General features: G+C 33.0%; 1 protein-coding gene across 3 annotated transcripts in view; it reads left to right on the top strand.

The window, feature by feature from the left end:
• The window catches only part of ADGRL3 (adhesion G protein-coupled receptor L3), a 688,045-nt gene that overhangs the window by 601,611 nt on the left and 64,998 nt on the right, over window positions 1-21,436 (top strand). For all 3 annotated transcript variants that reach the window (XM_024751339.1, XM_024751340.1, XM_024751338.1), the window contains 2 exons: window positions 9,455-9,521; window positions 10,820-10,911. In XM_024751339.1, coding sequence (XP_024607107.1) covers window positions 9,455-9,521; window positions 10,820-10,911 — 159 coding nt within the window. The remainder of the gene's footprint in view (window positions 1-9,454; window positions 9,522-10,819; window positions 10,912-21,436) is intronic.

Raw genomic sequence — 21,436 nt, 5'->3', positions numbered from 1 at the left:
AACTGGAAGATCTCATTTACTGACATTATCACTTTGTGAGAATAGAGGCTAATTTTTTTCCTAGGCATTGATTTAAAACAAGCCTTAATAATAGTTCAGTTTCACCATTATGATTTTTCCCAACACAAAGAGAAGCAAAACAGATGCAGATAAAATAAATGGTAAATGAAAGAGGTATAGAAAAGGATAGGGAAAATTACACTAAAATTCTTTCACAGGTGGGCATAGAGCATTTAGTGTCTCATTTGTGCATTTTCAATAAACTGTCCAGAGAGAGAAAACTTCAAAATACATGGAAAAAAGATTTAACTTCTTCCTTTGGGAATTCATCCAACTCAACATCTATACAGTGCTGTTTTGCCCATTGAGGAAGCAGGTGTTGAAAAAGAAACATTATTCAGTCATTTGTATTTACTTGATAAGCTGAAATGAAGAGATCATGTTTCTGTCAGGAGTTTAATCAAGATATTGTCTCAAATAAAAATATAAGCAATGAATTTTTATACACTGGAAGGATTTCTGCATATAGAATTATGTATTTTGTTCCTTATTATTAAATCTGTTTTTGTTTTCTGGTTTCTGTTACTATTGTTTATTTCTTTTATTTCAAGTGGCATTTCCTACTTCCTGCTCATCACATTTGGGGGCTTTTTGGTTTGTTTGCTTGTTTTTGCCAGTGTTACCTTCTTATGTGCTACATTGATTTTTTTAAATACAAATACGTAAAGTCTACAGTCATAAATAAACTGGAATTAGCCAGAATTCAGAGACATATTATCACTCATTTTCTGTAAATTCTTATTAAGCTTAATACAGTAAATTTTTATTTCTCGGAAGTCTATTTTGCTTATTTTTGGAATTTTGTTATTACTAAATTTTTACTTCTTAGTCTCAACCACTTGGATTACATTGAGACTAAAACCATTGAATACATATTACAGTAATCCAAATAACAAATTTCTCTTTCTTTTCTCTCCTCTTAATGTATTTTATTATAATAACAATGAGGTTTTATTTCTGAAACCTTTAATAATAATAATAACTCACATTTCTAAAAAGTAGAGAATCGTATCAATGGTAGGAGATAAAATTAGAGACAGAATTGTTTTTGTAGGTTAAATAAATGTTATTTTGATACAGATAGAGGTAACTATCATATTCCATTTGGCTGAAGGATTATGATGTGTTTTTCTATGAAATGTTATTAGGGCTGTTGAATTGATTATTATGTAGAAAACACATACACATAAAGCATACATAATTTGATTTTGAGAAGTTGCTTAGTTTGCCATCAATTTGCAATATTTATAAGAGAATCTCATTATTTTCTGATGTTATTTAATGAAATCTTTTTATCTGTATTGACATTATTCTCGAGATAATTTACTTAGAATTACATTTAGTCACAATTATCAGACACTTAAAAAATCAGATTAAAGGTCCAATACAGTCATTAAAAAAAAAAGAAATTCAGCTAGTGGACCACAGGTCTAAATTGCACTGACTATGGGGTGTTTTCCATTTTCCCTCTGTTTTTCTATCTACCATTAGTCTCTTATACTGTTATTCATATGAACATTCAGTGAAGCCTTCCATGGGGTTATAGCTCAAAGGGAGAGCATTTGACTTTGGTGAAGCTGTCCAATATGATACTGTCAAAAAATAAAGGCTGGCATTGACTTAATAATTCAAACACAATTGATACGGAAATTCTGTGCTAAGTACTTTGATTTTATGACCTGAAACTAATTAGTTCATGTAAACTTTAATTACCACAGTATTACCTCCAAAAATGCAAACTGTTTGAACAGTTAATTTTTATTCAAAGGGAAAAAATTGCATTTATAGTTTATAGCACTTTCCTTGAAATCTAACTTCATGACAGAAAAAGCAGTGGTTAAAGTCATGGGTAGATTGGAAAAGGACTGGAAGTAGTTTCCAAGAAGAGGAGAAGGGAGGGTGCTGGGAAGGAGTAAAGCTCAGAGAATAGCCCAGAAATTAAAATGTGGGCTCAAAAATTGGTAAAAGTTTTCTGAAAGATGTTGATCAGGTCATGAACATTTATAATGGACCAGAAAGAACATCCTTGAGTTCTAAAAGCATAACTGAGCTTTTAAAAATAATTGAAATCAATTTTATGATCTGAAAGTTATTATAAATCATCTGTTAAGTCTTAGATTTGTCTTCGTAGCTCACTAGCTTAACAACAGCTCCTAAAGGAGTAGTCTCTCCTCTGCTAGTTAAAAGCCCCCCAATTTCTTTATTGCCACTTCATTCTCTAACCAGCATAATCATTTGGGTAGAAGAGTGATTATTGATTTTTAAAATACTAGGTTATGTTATTATCCAAGAAGGAGCCGAGCCAAGGAACATTAAACTTGATAGTATCTGAAAGTTATATGCATAGTTTTATTCAATAGATTTTGCAATGCCTAAGCACCTCATCCTACTCATAGAACATTATATATTCATCTGAAATATTTCTCTAAGCATGTTATTATATGTAAAATATTCCTACTTGTAACATTGTTGTTGACATGAAGCATTTACCTTACTAAATATTTATCACCAGGCACGTTTGACTTTAGGTTGGCCAGTGAGAAATAGTACAGATAATTAAGAAGTATTTATCATTGACATATATCAAGTTAGTCATTCAATATGTGTATGGGGAATGCTCTGTACGTTATATGTTCTGTTGTTAAAGCCAAGAGCATATTTTATGTGTATGTATATCAGAGACTGAGGGCTTATTGTATCATCATTTCATCACCCAGGAACCCTATGACTGGCATAAGATTATCACTGTATATAAGAATTTGGGGTTGAGCATAATTTTTTTGGTTAAGTAGTTATCCATTCCAGAGCCTATATAAGAGAACATCAGGACTGCTGTCCTGTTATTTAGAAAATATAATTGAAGTCAAATATGGAACTTAAGTTCTTACTGGAACCAAAGAAGTATATATAATAACTTCCACATCTAGAGATTACCTTTTATCATAATTTCACCCTCTAGAAGGTTACAATCAAAAAGACAGCTAATGACACATATTGGTGAGGATGTGGAAAAATCAGAATCCTCATATATTTCTGGTGACAATGTAAAATGGTGCAGCTAACTACTTTGGAAAAGAGTTTGACAGATCTTCAAAATGCTAACATTAGATATTAAATGACCTAGCAATTCCACTCCTAGGGATTTACCCAAGAAAAAATGAAAACATAGGCTCATTCAAAAACTTTCACATGAATATTCATAGCAACATTATTCATATTAGCCAAAAAAGTGGAAACCCCCATATCCATAAGTTGAAGAGAAGATAAACAAAATGTGCTATATCCGTATGATAGAATATTACTTGGAAATAAAAATGAAGTATTGATACATGCTACAAAATGAACACAATTTTAAAACATTATGTTAAATGAAAGAATCCAGTCACAAAAGACTACACATGTATGATCCCATTTGTACTAAATGTCTAGAATAGACAAATTCTTAGAGACAAAAAGTATAGTGGTTACTAGGACTGGGGAGAGGGTAGGGAAGCCATTACCATACCAAGGGAGTGAATTTGGTAGAGACAATGGAAGGTAGCTGTAGATAGGTACAAGTTTTCATTATGGTGTCATGAAAATATTCTAAAATTAGATTACAGTGATCATTTCCCAACTTTTAAATATACTAAAAGCATTGAATTATATACTTTAAATGGATGATTCAGAGTATATAAATTATACTGCAATAAAGCTGTTTAAAAATACTAAAATTTTTACTAACTTATCAAGAGATCACCTTATATTTGGAAAGATCTAATATTTTTACTTGGGACATATTTCAACAATCTGTGCTTTATGTACAGCATATAAATTTCTCATCTACTCATTGAGAATTTATCACTGTCAACAAAACTATAGCTTTTATTTATTTTATAACTTGTATGTTCATTCTTTTTGAGAAACACATATTAGGTTCAGGGACTTTGGAGTCAGGTAGACTAGAACAAAATTCAGGCTCAACTAATTATTAGCCATGTGGCTGTGGGCAAGTCAGTTTGACTTTCTAATCTGTAACATGGTGGTTATTATATAAGTACCTTGCAAAACTACTGCAATATCTTAAACTGTGTGTGTATGAGTAAATACATATGTATATGTATGTGTGTGCATATATATGTATATATATTTAAGTATACATGCATGTAAAATGTTTGGCATGTATAAGCATTTATTAAATTATAACTATTATTATTACTGGTACTATTATTTAGCTGATGAAAATGAAGGAATACAAACTTTATGATTAGCAACATTGTTTTAATTATAAAATAAATTATATTAAAAGCATCCATTTATAAGAGTAGTGATTACAATTCTTATGCTACTGCATCCTATTATTTCAAGCAACATGGGACCATGGGAATTATTCCAACATTTAATATTAATAAATTATAACACAGCACTTTTCTTACCTTTGTAGTCCACCATAAACTTATAGGATGTATTTTGCTGAAGAAATAATGAAACACTTATTTTTTAAAAACATACTGGGGGGAATTCCCTGGTGGTCCAGTGGTTAGGACTCCATGCTCTCACTGCTGAGGGCCCAGGTCCAATCCGTGGTCAATGAACTAAGATCCCGCAAGCCATGTGGCACGGCCAAAAAAAAAAAAGCAAAAACATATTGGGTGCATGAAGACAACCTAACCTATATTTGATGTATGAGATCTAGTTCTGTGTTCTAAAATTCAAAATTGTAGCTGAACCACAAATGCCAGTCTTGAGTACCAGTGATCACACTCCATTCCTGCATTACTCTGCCAATCTTTTTTCCAGTTCATGCACTTGCTCACAAAGTATTTCAATATTAGATGCATGAGTGTGCTGTGATACAAATGTCATTTTAAAACCCTTAACAGATGTATTATGCAGTAAGCTTAGAAATAGAGTAGAGTTATTATGCTTGAAGTGTGTATCTGTCCCTTTCCCCTTCTCTTCCTTCTTTCTTGCCCCAATTCTCCTTATTCCTTCTTTTTCCTCTCAGTCTTGCCAGATATTTGTAGTACAAATATAGAAAGATCTGCATATGCTACAGAGAAAAGAAGAATGTATAGTTTACAAACTCTCATAAACAACCTGATATAATTAAACCCTATAAATTTCATGGTCTATCAGTCACAAAGATTCTTTACTGGTTACATTTAATACTCAACAAGGATAGTTTAGTCTGTGATTTAGGTCCTGTAGAAAATGAAGCAAATATCATTGTTAGTTTACGTTACTTCAAAGAATTGGTTAATGGTCAGATGTCCGCTTTGATAAGAGTGAATTAAACAGGCAAAAAAATACAATATCCCAAGGCATCTTAATGGAACAATGTTAAGCTAACTTTGAATAAGGAACTACACTCTGGTGGTGTTACTGGTACCTAAAAACATTATAAAACATATGTTTTAGGTGACATTTATATATGTTGGGCAATTGGTCTTACCACTTTTTAGAATACAGAGCCATGCCTTTTTTAAATGACTGATGATAGAAAAATGGTGAGGAGTATTTTAGTAGGAGAAGAGAATTAGCTTTAGAAGTATGGTTTTCTGTTGTCCTGTTTTGAGAAATTAATTTATTTCATTGTTTTATTTTTCTGTTTTCTGAGTAAACCTAAAGGTAGTACTTGCTTAATTGGTAATTAACATTTTTACAGGAGACTGATCCAGATTTCAACACCTTTATTATTATTTAATTTGCAGTGATGTTTCTTATATTTTGGAAGAAAATAATTCTGGAAGAGCATAATAATTTATCCATGCAGATTAGTATCAGTTGTTTAGAGCATTAAACCAATAAACCTGAATTAATGTAGTAAGACTTTATCAAATATATGGCAATATATGCTGATTTTATAATTTTTAAAAAATTGCTACAAAAAGAATTTCAGTGACATCTTTGTATAGGTAAATGGGAGAGAAAGTAAAGGTTTATGGTATGTGACAAGTTCTCCTTTGAATTCCAGAATGTATCTGGTCTTGTAAGATTTTTCAGTCTTGATTCAAATAAGCATGTAGTGTCATCAGAATGCATTTGCTCTTTCAACAGCGGGTTATCTCTTTTATTACAGTACTGATATAAACATAATTTATAGATTTTATGTATATGACAGAAGTTCATTTAAAAAAAGAATTGATATATCTTAAAAATTAAACAAAAGTAGCCTATTAAAATGAATGATGTCACAAATTAAATGATGCTTTGTGGATAAAGGCAATTTTCAGATAAATTGTATTTTTCAATGGCAGGTCTATCTGGCCATTTGCAAGTTGGACTTTATTATGTTTAGTACAATAAGCTGTTCCTTTATAGCACTTGTTTCCCCTTAATCAGTGGTTTTGCATTGTACCTAAGTGACATTGAATGGCCTAGACTTAGAGGATACTGTGAGGTAGGATGTATGTGCCCAGGCATGTAAAAACACACACATAGTACAGTCGGCCCTCCGGATCCATGCATTCAGCATGAATGGATATGGAAGGCCAGCTGTAAAGCACTTGAGCATCCATGGATTTTGGTATCCACGGGGGATGCTGGAAACAATTCCCCATGGTTTCTGGTCTGTACTCTCCCTCACCTTAAAGCCAGGGTGAATTCTTTCAACATTGGCACAGGAAACTCAGGGCACAAATCACACAAACTTTTAAGGTAGTTAATGGGAAAGAGGAAATACAGAAAGTTTTGAGAAAGCCATCATGCGGCCAAAAACAGCAGGTATGGCCATATGGCAATTGAATTAGAAAAGGGATTCTTGCCACACTGTGGTCCAGAAGGTAGTCAAGCCCAGGCAGCCATCAAGGAGAGAGGATTTATTTAATACATGTTAAGTGTTTCATATCGCCTCTTTCAGTGTTCAGTTCCTCAGAGAATTGAAATCTGTTGTACCAAATAGATATTGAAGAATTTTCTTACAGAAAAAATAACTTCTAAAGTAATTTCACTTCTACATTTAGAGATCACTATGCCAAAAGCACATTTATTTCCAAATAAAGCATTTGCAAAACAAAGACCTTTTTCGAAAAGTATAAAAGTTTTGTAAGGCTAAAATTTAATGACATTATTTTATTTTAACAACACATTTGGTGAAATTTATGTAAATTTTAAAATTCTCTACTTTATCCAAGACATTCTGTAATATTGTAGTTAAAATTGTTTGTCTAAGAAGTCATTAACCTGTAGAATAACAGTTTTCATAAATTCTTGAAATACATTTTCCTTTGAAAACAGCTTGCTGAAAATGTGTTTTGGTTCTCACATTAGCTCTCTAAAACTCGGCTGACCTACAGAAGAACAGGGGCTGTACTATTAACAGTCATTCTTAAATGTATTATTAGTATATCATGCTGTTACAATTTCAGCAACATTCTTGGACTCTGGTGTATGTGTTTGTGTGTATGTGTATGCTTTTGTGTTTTAATTAGGGAATATGTCCATGATTTGTCCTTTATTGTCCTTATCTTGAGGGAAAATGTGGTCTTTGTTGAGGACCCAGAGAGACCCACAAATATTTCCCCTTCTCTGGTCTCCCCGCAACACACACACACTCCTTTGTTATCAGGGCGGTAACAAACTAGCCTCTGGTCAGAATGAAGACAATGTTCATATTTCAACCTTTGTGTTCTCTGGTTTGTTTCTCCTTATTGGCAATACCACACTCTTATTTTCCATGACCAAATTTTTTGAACAACAGCACAACAAAAAGATAACCAATTACTCAAACAAACTAATGGCTAATAGTTTAAGTATTGATTGCCTCCCTAATAACATTTTTTCAAATTGGATTATTATGTTTATTTTGAATAAAGAGAAATTATATGTCTATGTAAAAAATATGAACTTGTAGTCAGTTTCTTTTTGGACTGCAAATATTATACTCCAGTTGAAATTAGTTTACATATATTTAACTTAATAGACTAAGGCCAGATTTTCTTGTTTTGAAATCACTTTTTTTCAGTGCATTTGGTTATTTCTTTACTTAAAAATCTAGCTTCTAACCTTTTCCAAAAAAATTCAAGTTACATAAAAGTAAAAAAAAAAAACATAATAAACATCACTGCCTCTATCACTCAAATGTTAAAACTATTAGTATTTTGGCACATAGCTTTCAGTAATTACTAAAATAAAGCACATGGCTAAAGCCTCTTTCATCTGCTTCTGGTCCTCTGTACTCACATATGAGAGGCAATCACTAATCTGAGTTTGATGATTTTTCCCATTTCATTAAAAAAATTGCATTCATGTATGTATCTGTCAAAAATATGTGTATTATAGTTCCAAGATGTATAGATACTTCACTTTACTTTTTCACTAAACTTTGTTACTGTGGTCTATTCTATTGACATATAAAGATCTACTTCCTCCCTCTTGACTATTTTATAACATTTCATCATACGAATAGGGAACATTTTATTTATTTATTCCTGTATTGACATATATAAAGTTCTTTCTACATAGCTTTTCTGATATTCCATTATTGCTGAGGTTTAAGTAACAGTTACATAATAATCAGAAATATTTACATACTTTGGATTTGCTCTTTTAGACCACTTAGCAAAGCACTCGACTGTTTTCCACTGGAGGTGTTTTCTTTTTTAATTATGCCTCAAATATAGCCAAATGGCAAATAATTCAAGATATGATTTTTAACATCAAATGTAATTTGTTCAAAATTTACATTAATCTTTCTCATAACTAGTCACTTCCATTTTGTCTCCCTGTCATCCTGAAGAATGAAAATGTAATTTCCCAGAGGCTTTAAGAATTGAGGGAGTATTAAATGTAACTGAAATTAAGTGATTAATAATTTACTTTTGGATCATGAATCAACTTCGTGGGATGCTAAGGATAATTTGCAACCCCAGAAGCACTAGCAGTAACAATGCACTTTTTAAGACTTAAGAACTCTCAAAGGTTGGCTGCCCAACCTAATTAAACTTCAGTTTTCTGATACCAAATTTATTTCTTCTTTGTCCTGAATTTCCTCAGATCTTCTTGACAGGAAAATGTCACTTTACCTGACAGCTGATAGACAGGTTATGTAGCACCATAATTGGAGAGAAAAAGATAGCTTAAAGCTACTCGATTTAATGGCTATGTGTATGGCTTTTTCTTTCTTTCTTTTTCTTTTTTTTTAAGGTTTCTATGACAGACACAAAAGGCCCTAGCAAATAGGCCCAGTGCCATTTTTTTCCTGCTTCCTCTAGGGGTGATTATCTTACTCCATCAATAGTGCTGTCAGAAATTGGGCACATAATTCAGCATTTAAATGAACAAGCAATGTAATATTTCCTGTCTCCCAGTGGAATGCTTTGCAGCTCACATTCTTCTCTGTCACTCGCTCACTCTTGATGTATGTCCCATATCCAGTCCTTGAATGCCTTCTCTTCCTTGTGTTTCATTGCAGATGTTGGCTCCGACTTGACACCTACTTCATTTGGAGTTTTATAGGACCAGCGACCTTGATTATTATGGTAAGAACTCCTAATTATGTGTTTCCCAGGTCAAGAAATAAAACTTTCACTATCTTTGTGCTGTCTATCTTTAATTTACATAGAGTAATTTTGGGAAAGCATGTACTTTTTTGACCCTATATAACTCAAGCAATTAGACACTCATTATAGTCTACTTCTATATTGTAAAATACTTAATCAAAACTCCTGGGAGAAGAAAACATGCATTTGCAAGAGCTTATGCAGTACTGTGGCTCCTCAGGGGCCTGATCTAGCATAATCCATTTGGTTTTATAGGTTTTAAACAGTGATGACTTTGTTTGACAAATAGTACATTTTCTTTCTTTTTCATTTGGATAATTTGAATTATGAATGGAAACAGAAATTGGAAATGTTGCAAAATAACCTCCCTGTTCCTTCCAGTTTTGTTTTTATATAAATCTCAAAAGCTTTAAAGTTTAAGAGGATTTCACTTGCGAATGATAATTAAGTTAGGTAAACATTCTGGAATTATATTTTCTTTTTTTTATTTTTAAATGCATAATATCTTGATTTCAAATATGCATTATTTATCCTAATTGAGATACTATTGGTAGTATATTATTTATATACTTACCATTTTAAAATACAAAATAGCCCCAAATTCTGGAATATATAAACGAAGCAGGTGACAAGGGCAATTCAACATGTGGTTTTCTATACAGTTTACATATGTGTGATATTTGAAATGTACATTGGAGCTTTTATTTTGTTTTGTTTCAAATCATATGTTCTCTCTTGGTCCAGTGATATAACAATGTCAGTGGGGGTTCCCTCTACTTTAATCCTAATTTGTTGTAGCATCAAAATTTAACCAGCATTTTATAATCCTTTTGACCTAGCTATTCAAAAATATTATGATTTTTGTATTTATGTTTTGTAATGTAGCACTTGAACAGTAAATCAAGGGCCATGTTTAAAGGGTAGATATAGTAACATACCTGGAATAATTAGTGTCTTTTTAAAAAATATATACTTGAAAAAAAATATATATATATACTTGACTTGGCTTTGTCTTGCAGTTCCCATATCATCATTCCAACTGCTGCTGATTTTGTATGTGTGTGTATTTGGCATAGCAGTGCTTTGTAACTCATTGGTATCCCGAGTTCCCAAACTGGCCTCTTGCTTTTACTAAAATACTAGGCAGTCATCTATGATCCAATTCCTTTATAAGTGTAGGAGAGCTAATTTCCCAGAACAACTCATCTGTCATAGAGAATACACTTACTTTTTTTCTACTCCAGTTATGCAATATAACAGTACCTTTTACATTCCAGCTTAATGTAATCTTCCTTGGGATTGCTTTATATAAAATGTTTCATCACACTGCCATTCTGAAACCTGAATCGGGCTGTCTTGATAATATCAAGTAAGTGATTTTTCTTTTTCTTTTCTTTAGTCTACCTTACTTTGATACACTAAACTATCCCTACTTTTCATTGTATTGAAATCTTATGGCAAAATTATAAAGATCAGTGTGTTGTCTTTGCTGAATAAGATCATTTATTGACTATTGAGGTGACTTGATCTACCTGAAAATAAGTATAGTGAAGTTCTGTCTTCAAAGAAACTTTTCCCCCTAAATTCTTATTTACAGTATGATAAGTTTTTATTAGATGCATTTATTTATTTTGTCCAGGAAACAAAGTTGCTGTGTCTGGGCAGACTATTTTGTTAGAGCTATAACCACACCAGTACTCAACACGCCATCTCTCCCTTCAGAGCAGTGTGAAGAGAGTGAGATGGTGGCACCTGCAAGTACCAAAAGGGGAATTTTTACACCAGAAGAGAGGAACCCTGAAATTATTAACCTGGGTGTTTGCAGAGGAGCTGTTATACAGCTGCCCTCCTCTCCTCCTGAGAGAGAAAAGGAGACCTCAGCTCCCTAATGTAAAATCCTATTGTATACATATATATGGCTCCAGGTTGTACCCCCTTTGAAATGTTAACATTTACCTCTTGGGAAGTAAATCTCTCCATAAGACTGTCACTACCTATTCCATCATCTTTTAATTCCTAAGGTTTATCCTTTAACCCAAATTCTACTTTTGTATCCTCAAAAACCTGAACCATGCAGAGATATGAAAATATCCACAATCCTTTCCTCGCTAGTAGTACTTCTTTTATATATATGCAAAAAGAAGACAATTTACATTTTCTGAGGAAAAAAAATAGTTCTTTAGTGTAACCAAAAATTTTGTCTTATTCCCTTAGAGGCTGTGACACTTGAGAAAGAGTGATGTGAACATGTACTTTAGTCATTAATATATATTCTATATTAAGTAGCATTTGTATATGATTTGCCTGTGTTATGTGTTAACTTGGTTAAATGTTTTTATTTAAATGAATGCACTTTCAGAAGTTTCATGAGGTCTCCTGTGACTTTCATGTGCTACTGACATTCTCCTTGAACTACCTCAGATAGCAGCTATGTCACCCATTTTTCATCCTCCTACATTCAGTGCCTGACATAGTTCCTTGCCCATAGTAGGCCCTCAATGAATGTTTATAGACTAAAGTAATACATTAAAGACTGTAGTGACAGAAGTGTGTTGACGTTAAGTATTTAATTTTGTTTAAGGGGTCATCTGTCTACATTAGTTGAAAAGGTAGCTAAGGAATTAGAAAAAATAATGTAATGGAGCAAACTAGAAGTTATCTACTATGAGTAATAGTCTTTTGTACTTCTTAATATTACTTAGTTGAGTCATTATACTGTTGAATTATGTACAACTAGACTGCCCTTCTAAAAATGCAGTATTAGTTCCTTGGACCGTTTGCTCCTGATAATATTGAATTTGGATTGTTAAATAGGCACATAAAATATAATTTCTTTATCTTATCATACTTCTACTCACTTTAGTATAAATTGCATCCTTATATCTATTATTGTGTAATATAAAACAAAATGCATATAATACTCTATTATCATTTTTGTTATGCTTTTAAAGTACTATCAGAAAGAAGTGAATAATACTTTTTTATGTAACAGCTTTTACCAGATTAAAAATTTCAAAAAGGCCTTGTACTTAGTACAGTCACATATTTAAAAGATAGATTTGTATTCTCATTATTCGTATGTATTTCTTTAGGTAATATGGGTTGAATGTCTGTGATATTACTATTTAGAAAAACAAACACACAAAAGCTAATAAATACATTTAATGATATTGATGGCATAAAACTTTATATTACAAAGCAAAATAAAGCCTTAAATGAGACTGTCTTGATTTGAATTCTGTCTAAACTGCTTTATAGTTTATAGCCTTTGGAAAGTTTATTTAACCTTGCTCAGGCTTCCTATCCTCTTTAAAATGGGTATAATAATGAAACATACCCAGCCATCAAATGCACAGAGGTATGTAATCAGCCTTTGATGATGCTTTTTAAGGAAAAATCAATAAGGCTCAAGGAGAGAAATTAAGTAGCTATTAGAAAGAATATGGAGCATGGTTTTAAGATGGAAAAAAAGGGGATATAGGGCTTCCCTGGTGGCGCAGTGGTTGGGAGTCCATCTGCCGATGCGGGAGACGCGGGTTCGTGCCCCGATCTGGGAGGATTGGGGGGGGGGGCGGATATGGATATGCTGATGAGAAGGAACCAGTAAAAAAGTGGTTAGAGATAGAGGACAGGAAATCAGTGTTATAGTCATGACCTGAGGAACTATAGGGAATGAGATCCAGAATAGCGGGAGAGTAATTCCACTCCATTCAATTTCATGAAGGACACTTTTCTACTGAGATAACAGAAGCCAGCTAGGAGGATCCTTTTCTACTCAGACTAGATAAAATAAATAATAGGCGTGATGTAGATATGTGGTGGAACCAGGGTAGAGCAGTAAATTGAGGGATTTCTGCCTACTCTCCTCTACAAAGTAGGAAAAATGATCATCTACAGGACACGAGAGCATGCAGGAGAGAGATAATAAGAGAGAAATCTCAAGAAAATAATCCTTAGAACTTTCCAGAATCTGAAGGGCATTTTATTTCATTTAAAATATGTTAACTAAAAATAAATAAATAAATAAATAAAATAAAATAAAATATGTTAACTAATAAGTGCTTGTAAAAAAATCACCAGGGCATAATTGATAAGGAAAGAATTTAAGAAAGGTTTAAGCAGAACACAAAATTTTGCATCCTTTTTGTTTTTAACAAAAATAAGGATCTGTATAATATGAATTTTTAAGTGATATTGGGTGATGTGAGAGTATTTTAAAGGCATAGCATCATTTATTTGCAATGTCTTCTTTTTTTAGTACAGGGAAAGGGCATAAAAGTTAATAATGTTTTCTTGGGGCTTTTTTTGTAAAGTGATGAATAAGATGCACCACCTTGGGCAGTTTATTGAGAAAATAAACTCACCATATAAGGCCTTTTGCTGGTCAGTGTCTTTCTCAAACCATTCATTTATCAAATATTTGTTACTTTAATTACACACATTCTTTCACATAGAAATATCTTCTTTATCTAAAATGTGTTTGCTTCTCCCCATGTTCACTACCACCACTTCCTTTTTGGCCACCATGAACTTCTGCAAAGCTGCTTCAGTGGTCTCCTGACAGTTTTCCCCATACTGATTCTTGCTCCTACCTTCATTAGCTAGAGTGATCTCTTGAAAAGTTTAAATCTGATTATGCAACTCTCTTGGGTAAAACTCTTCAGTGATTTCCAGTTACTCTTACACTAAAGTCCAGACTTCCTACCATGGCCTACTTAGCCTTCCTGGTGTAGTTATCCCTTTTTAAGCCATGTGTCCCTCTGGCCATTCTGGGTGTACTCACTTGTGCTTCAGGTCTTATCTGCTGCTACTCTACAGATTTTCTTTTCCCTAGCACTGTATGGCTAACTCTAATTTACTCTAATTAATTTAATTATTATTTTTAAATAATTTAATTATATTTTAATTTTAATTTTACTTCACAGTCATCATAATAAACACCTTTTGATATTAGTATAAAACATTCATTTTGTTGGCTCATTACTATATTAATGATATACTCTGGGAAAAAATAATAATAGAGTAAATTCCTATAGTTAACATGATTACAGAGGAAATGAGGTACTCTAAGTCTCAGATTTAACTACAAAAGTACTTAAAACTAAATAATGCATTACGGTTTGCTGTTTGCTTACTTGTCCTTTGTCTTCTTTTCATCAAAATAGGTAATTATATTTGGAGGAAAAAAGTAATTCCAGTCATTTGAATTTTCTGATTTAATTTCAAACAAGTTGAAATTGGAGCTTACAGTAATCATAGCAAAAATCTAATCTAGTTCTTAAAAAATAATATGAATATAAATAAAACAGTTAATGAATTATCAGTAAAAATTAATTTATAGTACTGCTGTAGTATTATGACAGAACTTTAATTCTTGAGGAGCATTTATAGCACGCTTGACATTTAACTTAGAAATAAAAATTGATCATTTCTGTAGTTATCAACTACTTCTCTTGTTGAAAAAATATTTAACAGCATCACAAGTACTTTGCAGAATTAAAAGAAATAATAGAAGCTTTTAGGGCTAAGAAAGAAAATTGGTGCCCGTATGGAGAGACAAGGAGTCTACTAAGCTTCCCTTTCCTATGTCTGACCCTTTGCCCTTTTCCAGGGACAGACTTCTGCATCCAAGATTCTGATTTTGACCTAGCCCAGTTTTCCAGTTTCTGGTATCTCCCCTTAACTTGGGTTTTACATGAGTGATGGGCTGGCAAACACAATGTCAGATCTTTTAAAGAAACACCTTTCACTTTCCTTCTTTCCTCCCTGTGCTCTAATTGCTAAAGGAAAGGTGTAGTGCTAAAGAGGAGCAAAAACTCGTGTCATACACAATTTCAATTTGGATTTCAGTTCAGTCCTGTGATTGTTATATGATCTTACAAGTTACATCATGGCTCTCAGTCTCAGTATCTCCTCAGAATTGGGAATAATTGATTCTACTTTGTAGAGTTTTGCTATAATTAAATATAATCATATACGTATAGCATACAGCTCATGATGCAGTATTCATACAGTATGGTTTGATTATTTTTAACCACTCTATGTGGAAATATATTGCTGCCTTTGGTTCTCTGTGTTTTCCTTAGTGAAATTTGCTCAACCTCTTATCAAAATCTCATTAGAATTTCACTGGCTTTGTTTCTTATGTAGTGTCATAAAGAATTTGCCTGATATGATCCTTTTTTTTTTCTTAAGCCAAAGTTATCCTATTATGAAAGAATTGGCTCTAGGAGTGAAATGCTCATTTGATTAATAAATAGGAAGTTCTGTAGTTAGCTCTAAATTAAAAAAAAGAAGTGTCTCAGTGAACTTGGGCACCTGCCATACATAATGAAATCTAAGAAGGCTTCTGAGTAGCTTCAGGGATAAATAGAAAAATGTTTTGCCTTACCAGTATCCATAATAACTTATTTATTCCTTAAGAAGGTAACTTTTGCTTTGTACTGTGTTTCCAGATATTGGTAGAAACAGTTAAGTAATTTAGCTTGACTAGTATTACATTAGTACTTCATGGAGTTAAATGTGGTAGGGTTCTAAAAAATTGAAGGTGGAAAAGCAGAATGATATAATCCTGAAAAATGCAACAACATCACAAAAAAATTTCAATGCTTTAATTTTCTTCTTTATATTAATATATTAAGATGGAATTATATATATATGGCCTGCTTTTCAAAATGGTAACATTTTTATACCATAGTCAGAGCAATATCTTAAAAAGAGTTTGATCCTTTATGAGAACAGTAAACCTAGTTCTGAATTATACTTAATAAAAATATTCATCCACTTCAATGTTTTCTGGATGAGTTTTGAGGAAAATATTTATAGTACTTTCTCATTCTTCTTAAAATATTAGCTAGTGATGTAAAAAGGTTGAAATATTGTTTTGGGTTTTTAAACAGGAAGCTCAGTATAGTTTATATAGTCCATGCCGACTTTTAAAAACAAAGTTATGTCTCCATTCACTTGACTTTATTCGTTGTTTACCTTCCACCACCAAACCTACTCAATTTAAATGAAAACATCACAAATTTCTAATTATTTTAAAATATTTCAAAATATTTAGAGATGTGTTTAAAAACTGTCATGTCTTATAAAAAGATTCCAGGGCCAACACATTATACTGAAGATGTATTTTTTTCCAAACCTTTTAATCAAATATACTTTTCAACACCCACACACACATTGAACACTTTAGTTCTTGAGTCAGAACTAATAATTGATTTATTTTATTCATTGTTATAAGATAAAATACTTTTTAAGAAATTCTGAAAGGAATATCATCTGTTATCTGATTTTCCCCACCTTTCCTCCATTTCCTTGTTCTGTGGTTAAATATCACTCGAAATGTGCCATAACATTATCATAAATGATCCAGGTGTATTTGAAAAGTAATACAACCTAAACAGCACTGTTTGGAGCCCTGTGTATTGTTGACACCACTAGAGTCGCTTCAGATAAGTTAAGACCTTCCTTAGGTATTAGTCCTTTGCTGATTAACTTAATTTCAATTTACAAGCATTTAGCAATCACTTCTATGGAAAATGAACTGTAGCCACTGGTTCACGAAGCTGTACATTCACCAAGTATTGTTGCCAGTCTCATTGTATTATGCGTTTTACGCTGTAGTTTTAACTTTTCTGAAATGTTAAAAGTGTTAGTCTCTGTTTTGAGGCTTTCTCTTTAAAATGCATTCAAATCCCTATGTGATCTTTCTAGGAACCAGGTGTTTTATGTATCACTGTATTTGGCATACTTCATACTCTGGGAGCTGACACTTGAGAAAAAAACAGTTTGAAGGATGACTGTCACAGGCACACTGGAACTGTTAAGTGTTATACCTTGAGATCAAATAATTCTTTCACTTTTCCCCAAAATAATTAGGTTTATATCAGAATTAGGAGAGTCAATTGCAGCCTAAGGATGAGAGACTACCTAAGGGAAAAATAATTCTTCTTTATGAGAAAAATGTAAAATTTAGCAGCTCCTTTGTTCTTTATATGTGGCTGGAGTCAGATTTCCTTTGTATCCTATATGAAATGTGCAGTCAGCTTTGGGAAAGCTTGGTAATCAGAATTGTATTATGAAACCGAAATTTCTGAAGTAATCGTACACACACAGAAAAATTAATCTAAAATAAGTAGTCATAATAAGGCTGTAGTTTTCCCCCCCAAATAGTTCAGAGCAAATATTCACTTAAACTTTTATAAGAGTGGAAGAAATCTGAGAATAATTATAATTAAATAATATTTGTATTCCATATTATTCACATATTTTATTTAAGTTTTAATGTATAAACTTTGATATGATTTTTTGTCCTTTAATTATTCATTAATTTATTTGATAAACAAGAAGTGCTAAAATTTTGGATATGTTTTGAGGATAGAACTTACAAAATTGTTAATTTATTTTACATAGACTATAAGAGAAAGGAGTGGATTGTGATTCCAAGGTTTTTGGCTTGTGGTACTGAGATATGGAACTGTAGAAAAAAATCACATTGGGGTAGATTAGGAGCTTTAGGGGAAGTGGTTAACAGCATAACTTTGAAAGACTTACTAAACATTACAGTGTAGATGCTGAGTAGGCAGTTGAAATAATGAAAGCTGAAGATTTAAATCTGGATTCATTGGTATATAGATTTTATTTTATTTTTGCATTTAATGGTTTTCAGGTTTTATTTATTTTCAGTATTGATTTTGTTTTATATATCTTTATTACTTTATATAATGGTAAATGATCCTGTTTTTTTATTTATGAAAATTATATATTTCCTTTTAAAACATTAAGCAAAGTGAGATATTTTGGGGAAAAAAAGTAATAATGTAAAGGTGGTATGCAGATATGACAAAAACTTGAGATAGTGATTTTCCAACCAGACTGGTTTCTGTCACTAAGTCACTGTATGTTTCTGTTAGGATAGCTTTGCTATGAGTAGCAAATGCTGACCAGTATAGGGCCTAAATCATAATGATACTGATGATTTACAGAAACTAAAATCCAGAGGTAGGTGGTTCCATAGTTGGTTTAATAGCTCGGTAATGGTAGTAAGTACCTAAGCTCTTTCCATCTTTTATCTTCCTTAGCATGTTGGCTGTTGTCATTCAGAGTGTCAATGTGTGGTCCAAAGATGGCTCTTTCAGCTCCCACCATCATATCCTTTAGCAATTGTGTTCAAAAGCAAAAATGAAGGGAGAAAAGAATGCTTTCCTCAGAAGCCTTTTCTCATGCCTTTCTCTCTCATGGTCAGGATAGAAGATATTTCCCAGAAGCTCCTTGCTCATATCACATGTCTAGATCACATGACCACCTCTTACTGCAAGAGAGTCTGGGAAAGCAGGGATCTGGCAGAGGTGACTGGCTCAACCCTGTGGGCAGGAACAGGTCAGTTTCAACATTTGCAGAGCTCAGGGCAAGAGTACAAAATGATAAATTAAACATATCCTAACCTCCTACTCTAACAGATATACCTTGAAAAGCACCTGGAAGGCCAGGATTGAATTTAGAATCCTTCAGTTCCCTGGAGTTCCATGTCGGGATATGGCCATTGACTCACTACCCATCTTCTCTTCCTACCTTGACTTCCATCCCACACCATGTGGGGCCTCACACAGGCATGGGGACACTGCAACCAGCACATCCAACTTGTGTCTGTCTCTCCCACAAACAGCCACTGCTTGGCCACCCCTCAAATGTAGGAGTGTGGGTACTGGCTACAATCTTGGGAGAATGGGTCACAGTAGATTTTGTTTTCAACCCATGTGACTGGATAAAATGAAGGGATTGATGTAGACATATAAAAGGAGAAGACCAAGGACTGAAACCCTGGGTCACTCTAACTTTTGAGATCTTGGAAATGCAGAGTCTACAAAGTAGATTTAGAAAGAGCAGCCAGTGAGATAGGAAGAAAGTTAGAGATCCTGGAAGCTAGGCAATGAAGCATTTCAATTAGGATGGGGACTTACACTTGACCACTGGATTTAGCAACTTGGAGGTTCTTGTGTTTTTGACAAAAGTTGTTTGATGAAGCCTTATTAAAATGGGTTGGAGGCAGATGGGAAGAGAGGAGTTAAAAACCACATGTAAAGACATCTCTTTTCAGATCTTTTTCTGTAAATAAGAGCTAAGAAATATAGTAGCTGGTGAGAAATGTTGGATCAAGGGCATTTTTTTGCTTTGTTTCGTTGATTGGTTAGTTTTTAAGCATGATAGAGATTACAGCCTCTTCCTTTTAATCTGGTATGAATAGACAGTTAGTTGATGCAGGCAAGAGAGGGGAAAATTGTGTGGTTTCTGCATTTGAGTAGGCAAGGGAAGATGGACTCTAGTGTACAGGTGAAGGTAAGAAGGAATACAGGCAAAACAGTTCATCCTTTATATGATGAATCTTATGACTGAGTTCTGTTAACTTATTGACCAGCAGATATTTTCCTTTAAAGTAATGCAATAAGTTATCATGACTCATAAGCAGTAAAGACTCATTGTGTTCAGAAACATTCATCTACTTGAAAAGAAAGTTATATCATCTTGAAAAATACAATGTTGTTACAAGATTTCTTTAATCCTCTATTTTCCCTTTTACATTAATATATATTAATGTATATACTGTTATAAATTTAATATTCTGCTTATAAAATCTATATCTATATGTAGGTATGTGTGTATGTATGTATATTATGTACTATGCACCCTATATATAACCTATATACTTTATATAAAATGTAAATGTCCAAATACTTTGTTGATAAGTAAAAATAGTTTATATTTTGAACATATTTAGTAACTTTTATGTGTATTTTTCATTAATTTAAGAAACAAAATCAATAGATCATACAGTTTGGAGAGGATTAATCATCAATAAAAATTACTTAAGCAACAAAATTCCTTTTCCTTCAAGAAATAATAAGATACACATTTTTATACCTGAGACAATCTTTTAGTTAGCTATCTTCCTGAAAATAAAATGCAGAGTTATATATATATTATAAAATTTTATCAAATATACTTTATAGGATAGCTGAGTGCTAATATACCTTTTGGGATATAAAATGAACATTCTTATTCCTCATAAATGACTGATTATATATGCAGGAAAAAAACCTAAATGGAAATGCACTAAAAAGTTAATAATGGTCATCTTTTAGTGGCAAGATTGCGTGTACTTTAAAATGTTCTTTTTCATGGACTTGAGTGGTGTTTTCTGACACCGCTTCTGACACCAGTTTCATGTTGTTTTTACACACACCAGCTGATTCTCCAGCACCAACTAAATTTCCAGCAATTCAATTCAACTCTAACACTAACTCATAGAATTAGAGCAGATCCCACAGGTTAAGGGCTCCCCACTGCAGATACCAGCCACAAACAGAATGCCCAGGCTACCCACACTTCTGCCTGGAGAACTACAAATTTAGGGCTTCACAAGACCAACTCTCAGGTTCAATAATTCACTAGAACAAATCACAGAACTCAGGAAACTGCTCTACTTACAACTGCAGCTTTATTTAAAAAGGAAAAAACTTAGGAAAAAACAAATGGAAGCAATGCACGGGGGGGAGGTGGAGAACTAAGATTCCATGGCGTCTCTGGGCTCCACCCTCCTAGCCCTTCAAAGTGTTTGCCAAACCTAGAAGCTCCTTGAACCACATCTGTTAGGAGTTTTAGTGGAGGTTTCATTACAAAGGCATGATTGATTAAATCATTGACCACTAGTGGTTAAACTCAATCTCCACCCACCTCCCTTCCCTGGGCATGGGGTTATAGGCGGGAGCAGGGCTGAAAGTTCCAAACTTCTAATCTTGGCTTTGTTTCTCTCAGACCACTTCCCACTGAGGAGCTACTTAGCCTCCACTACTGTCTTCCATTACCTCTAGGCACCACCCCCATCCCCATCATCT

Source organism: Neophocaena asiaeorientalis, unplaced genomic scaffold, assembly GCF_003031525.2.
Source record: "Neophocaena asiaeorientalis asiaeorientalis breed wild unplaced genomic scaffold, Neophocaena_asiaeorientalis_V1.1 scaffold228, whole genome shotgun sequence".
NCBI classification, from domain to species: Eukaryota; Metazoa; Chordata; class Mammalia; order Artiodactyla; family Phocoenidae; genus Neophocaena; species Neophocaena asiaeorientalis.
Note: the sequence above shows the minus strand (reverse complement) of the source record. Positions and strands in the feature narration are given on the sequence as shown.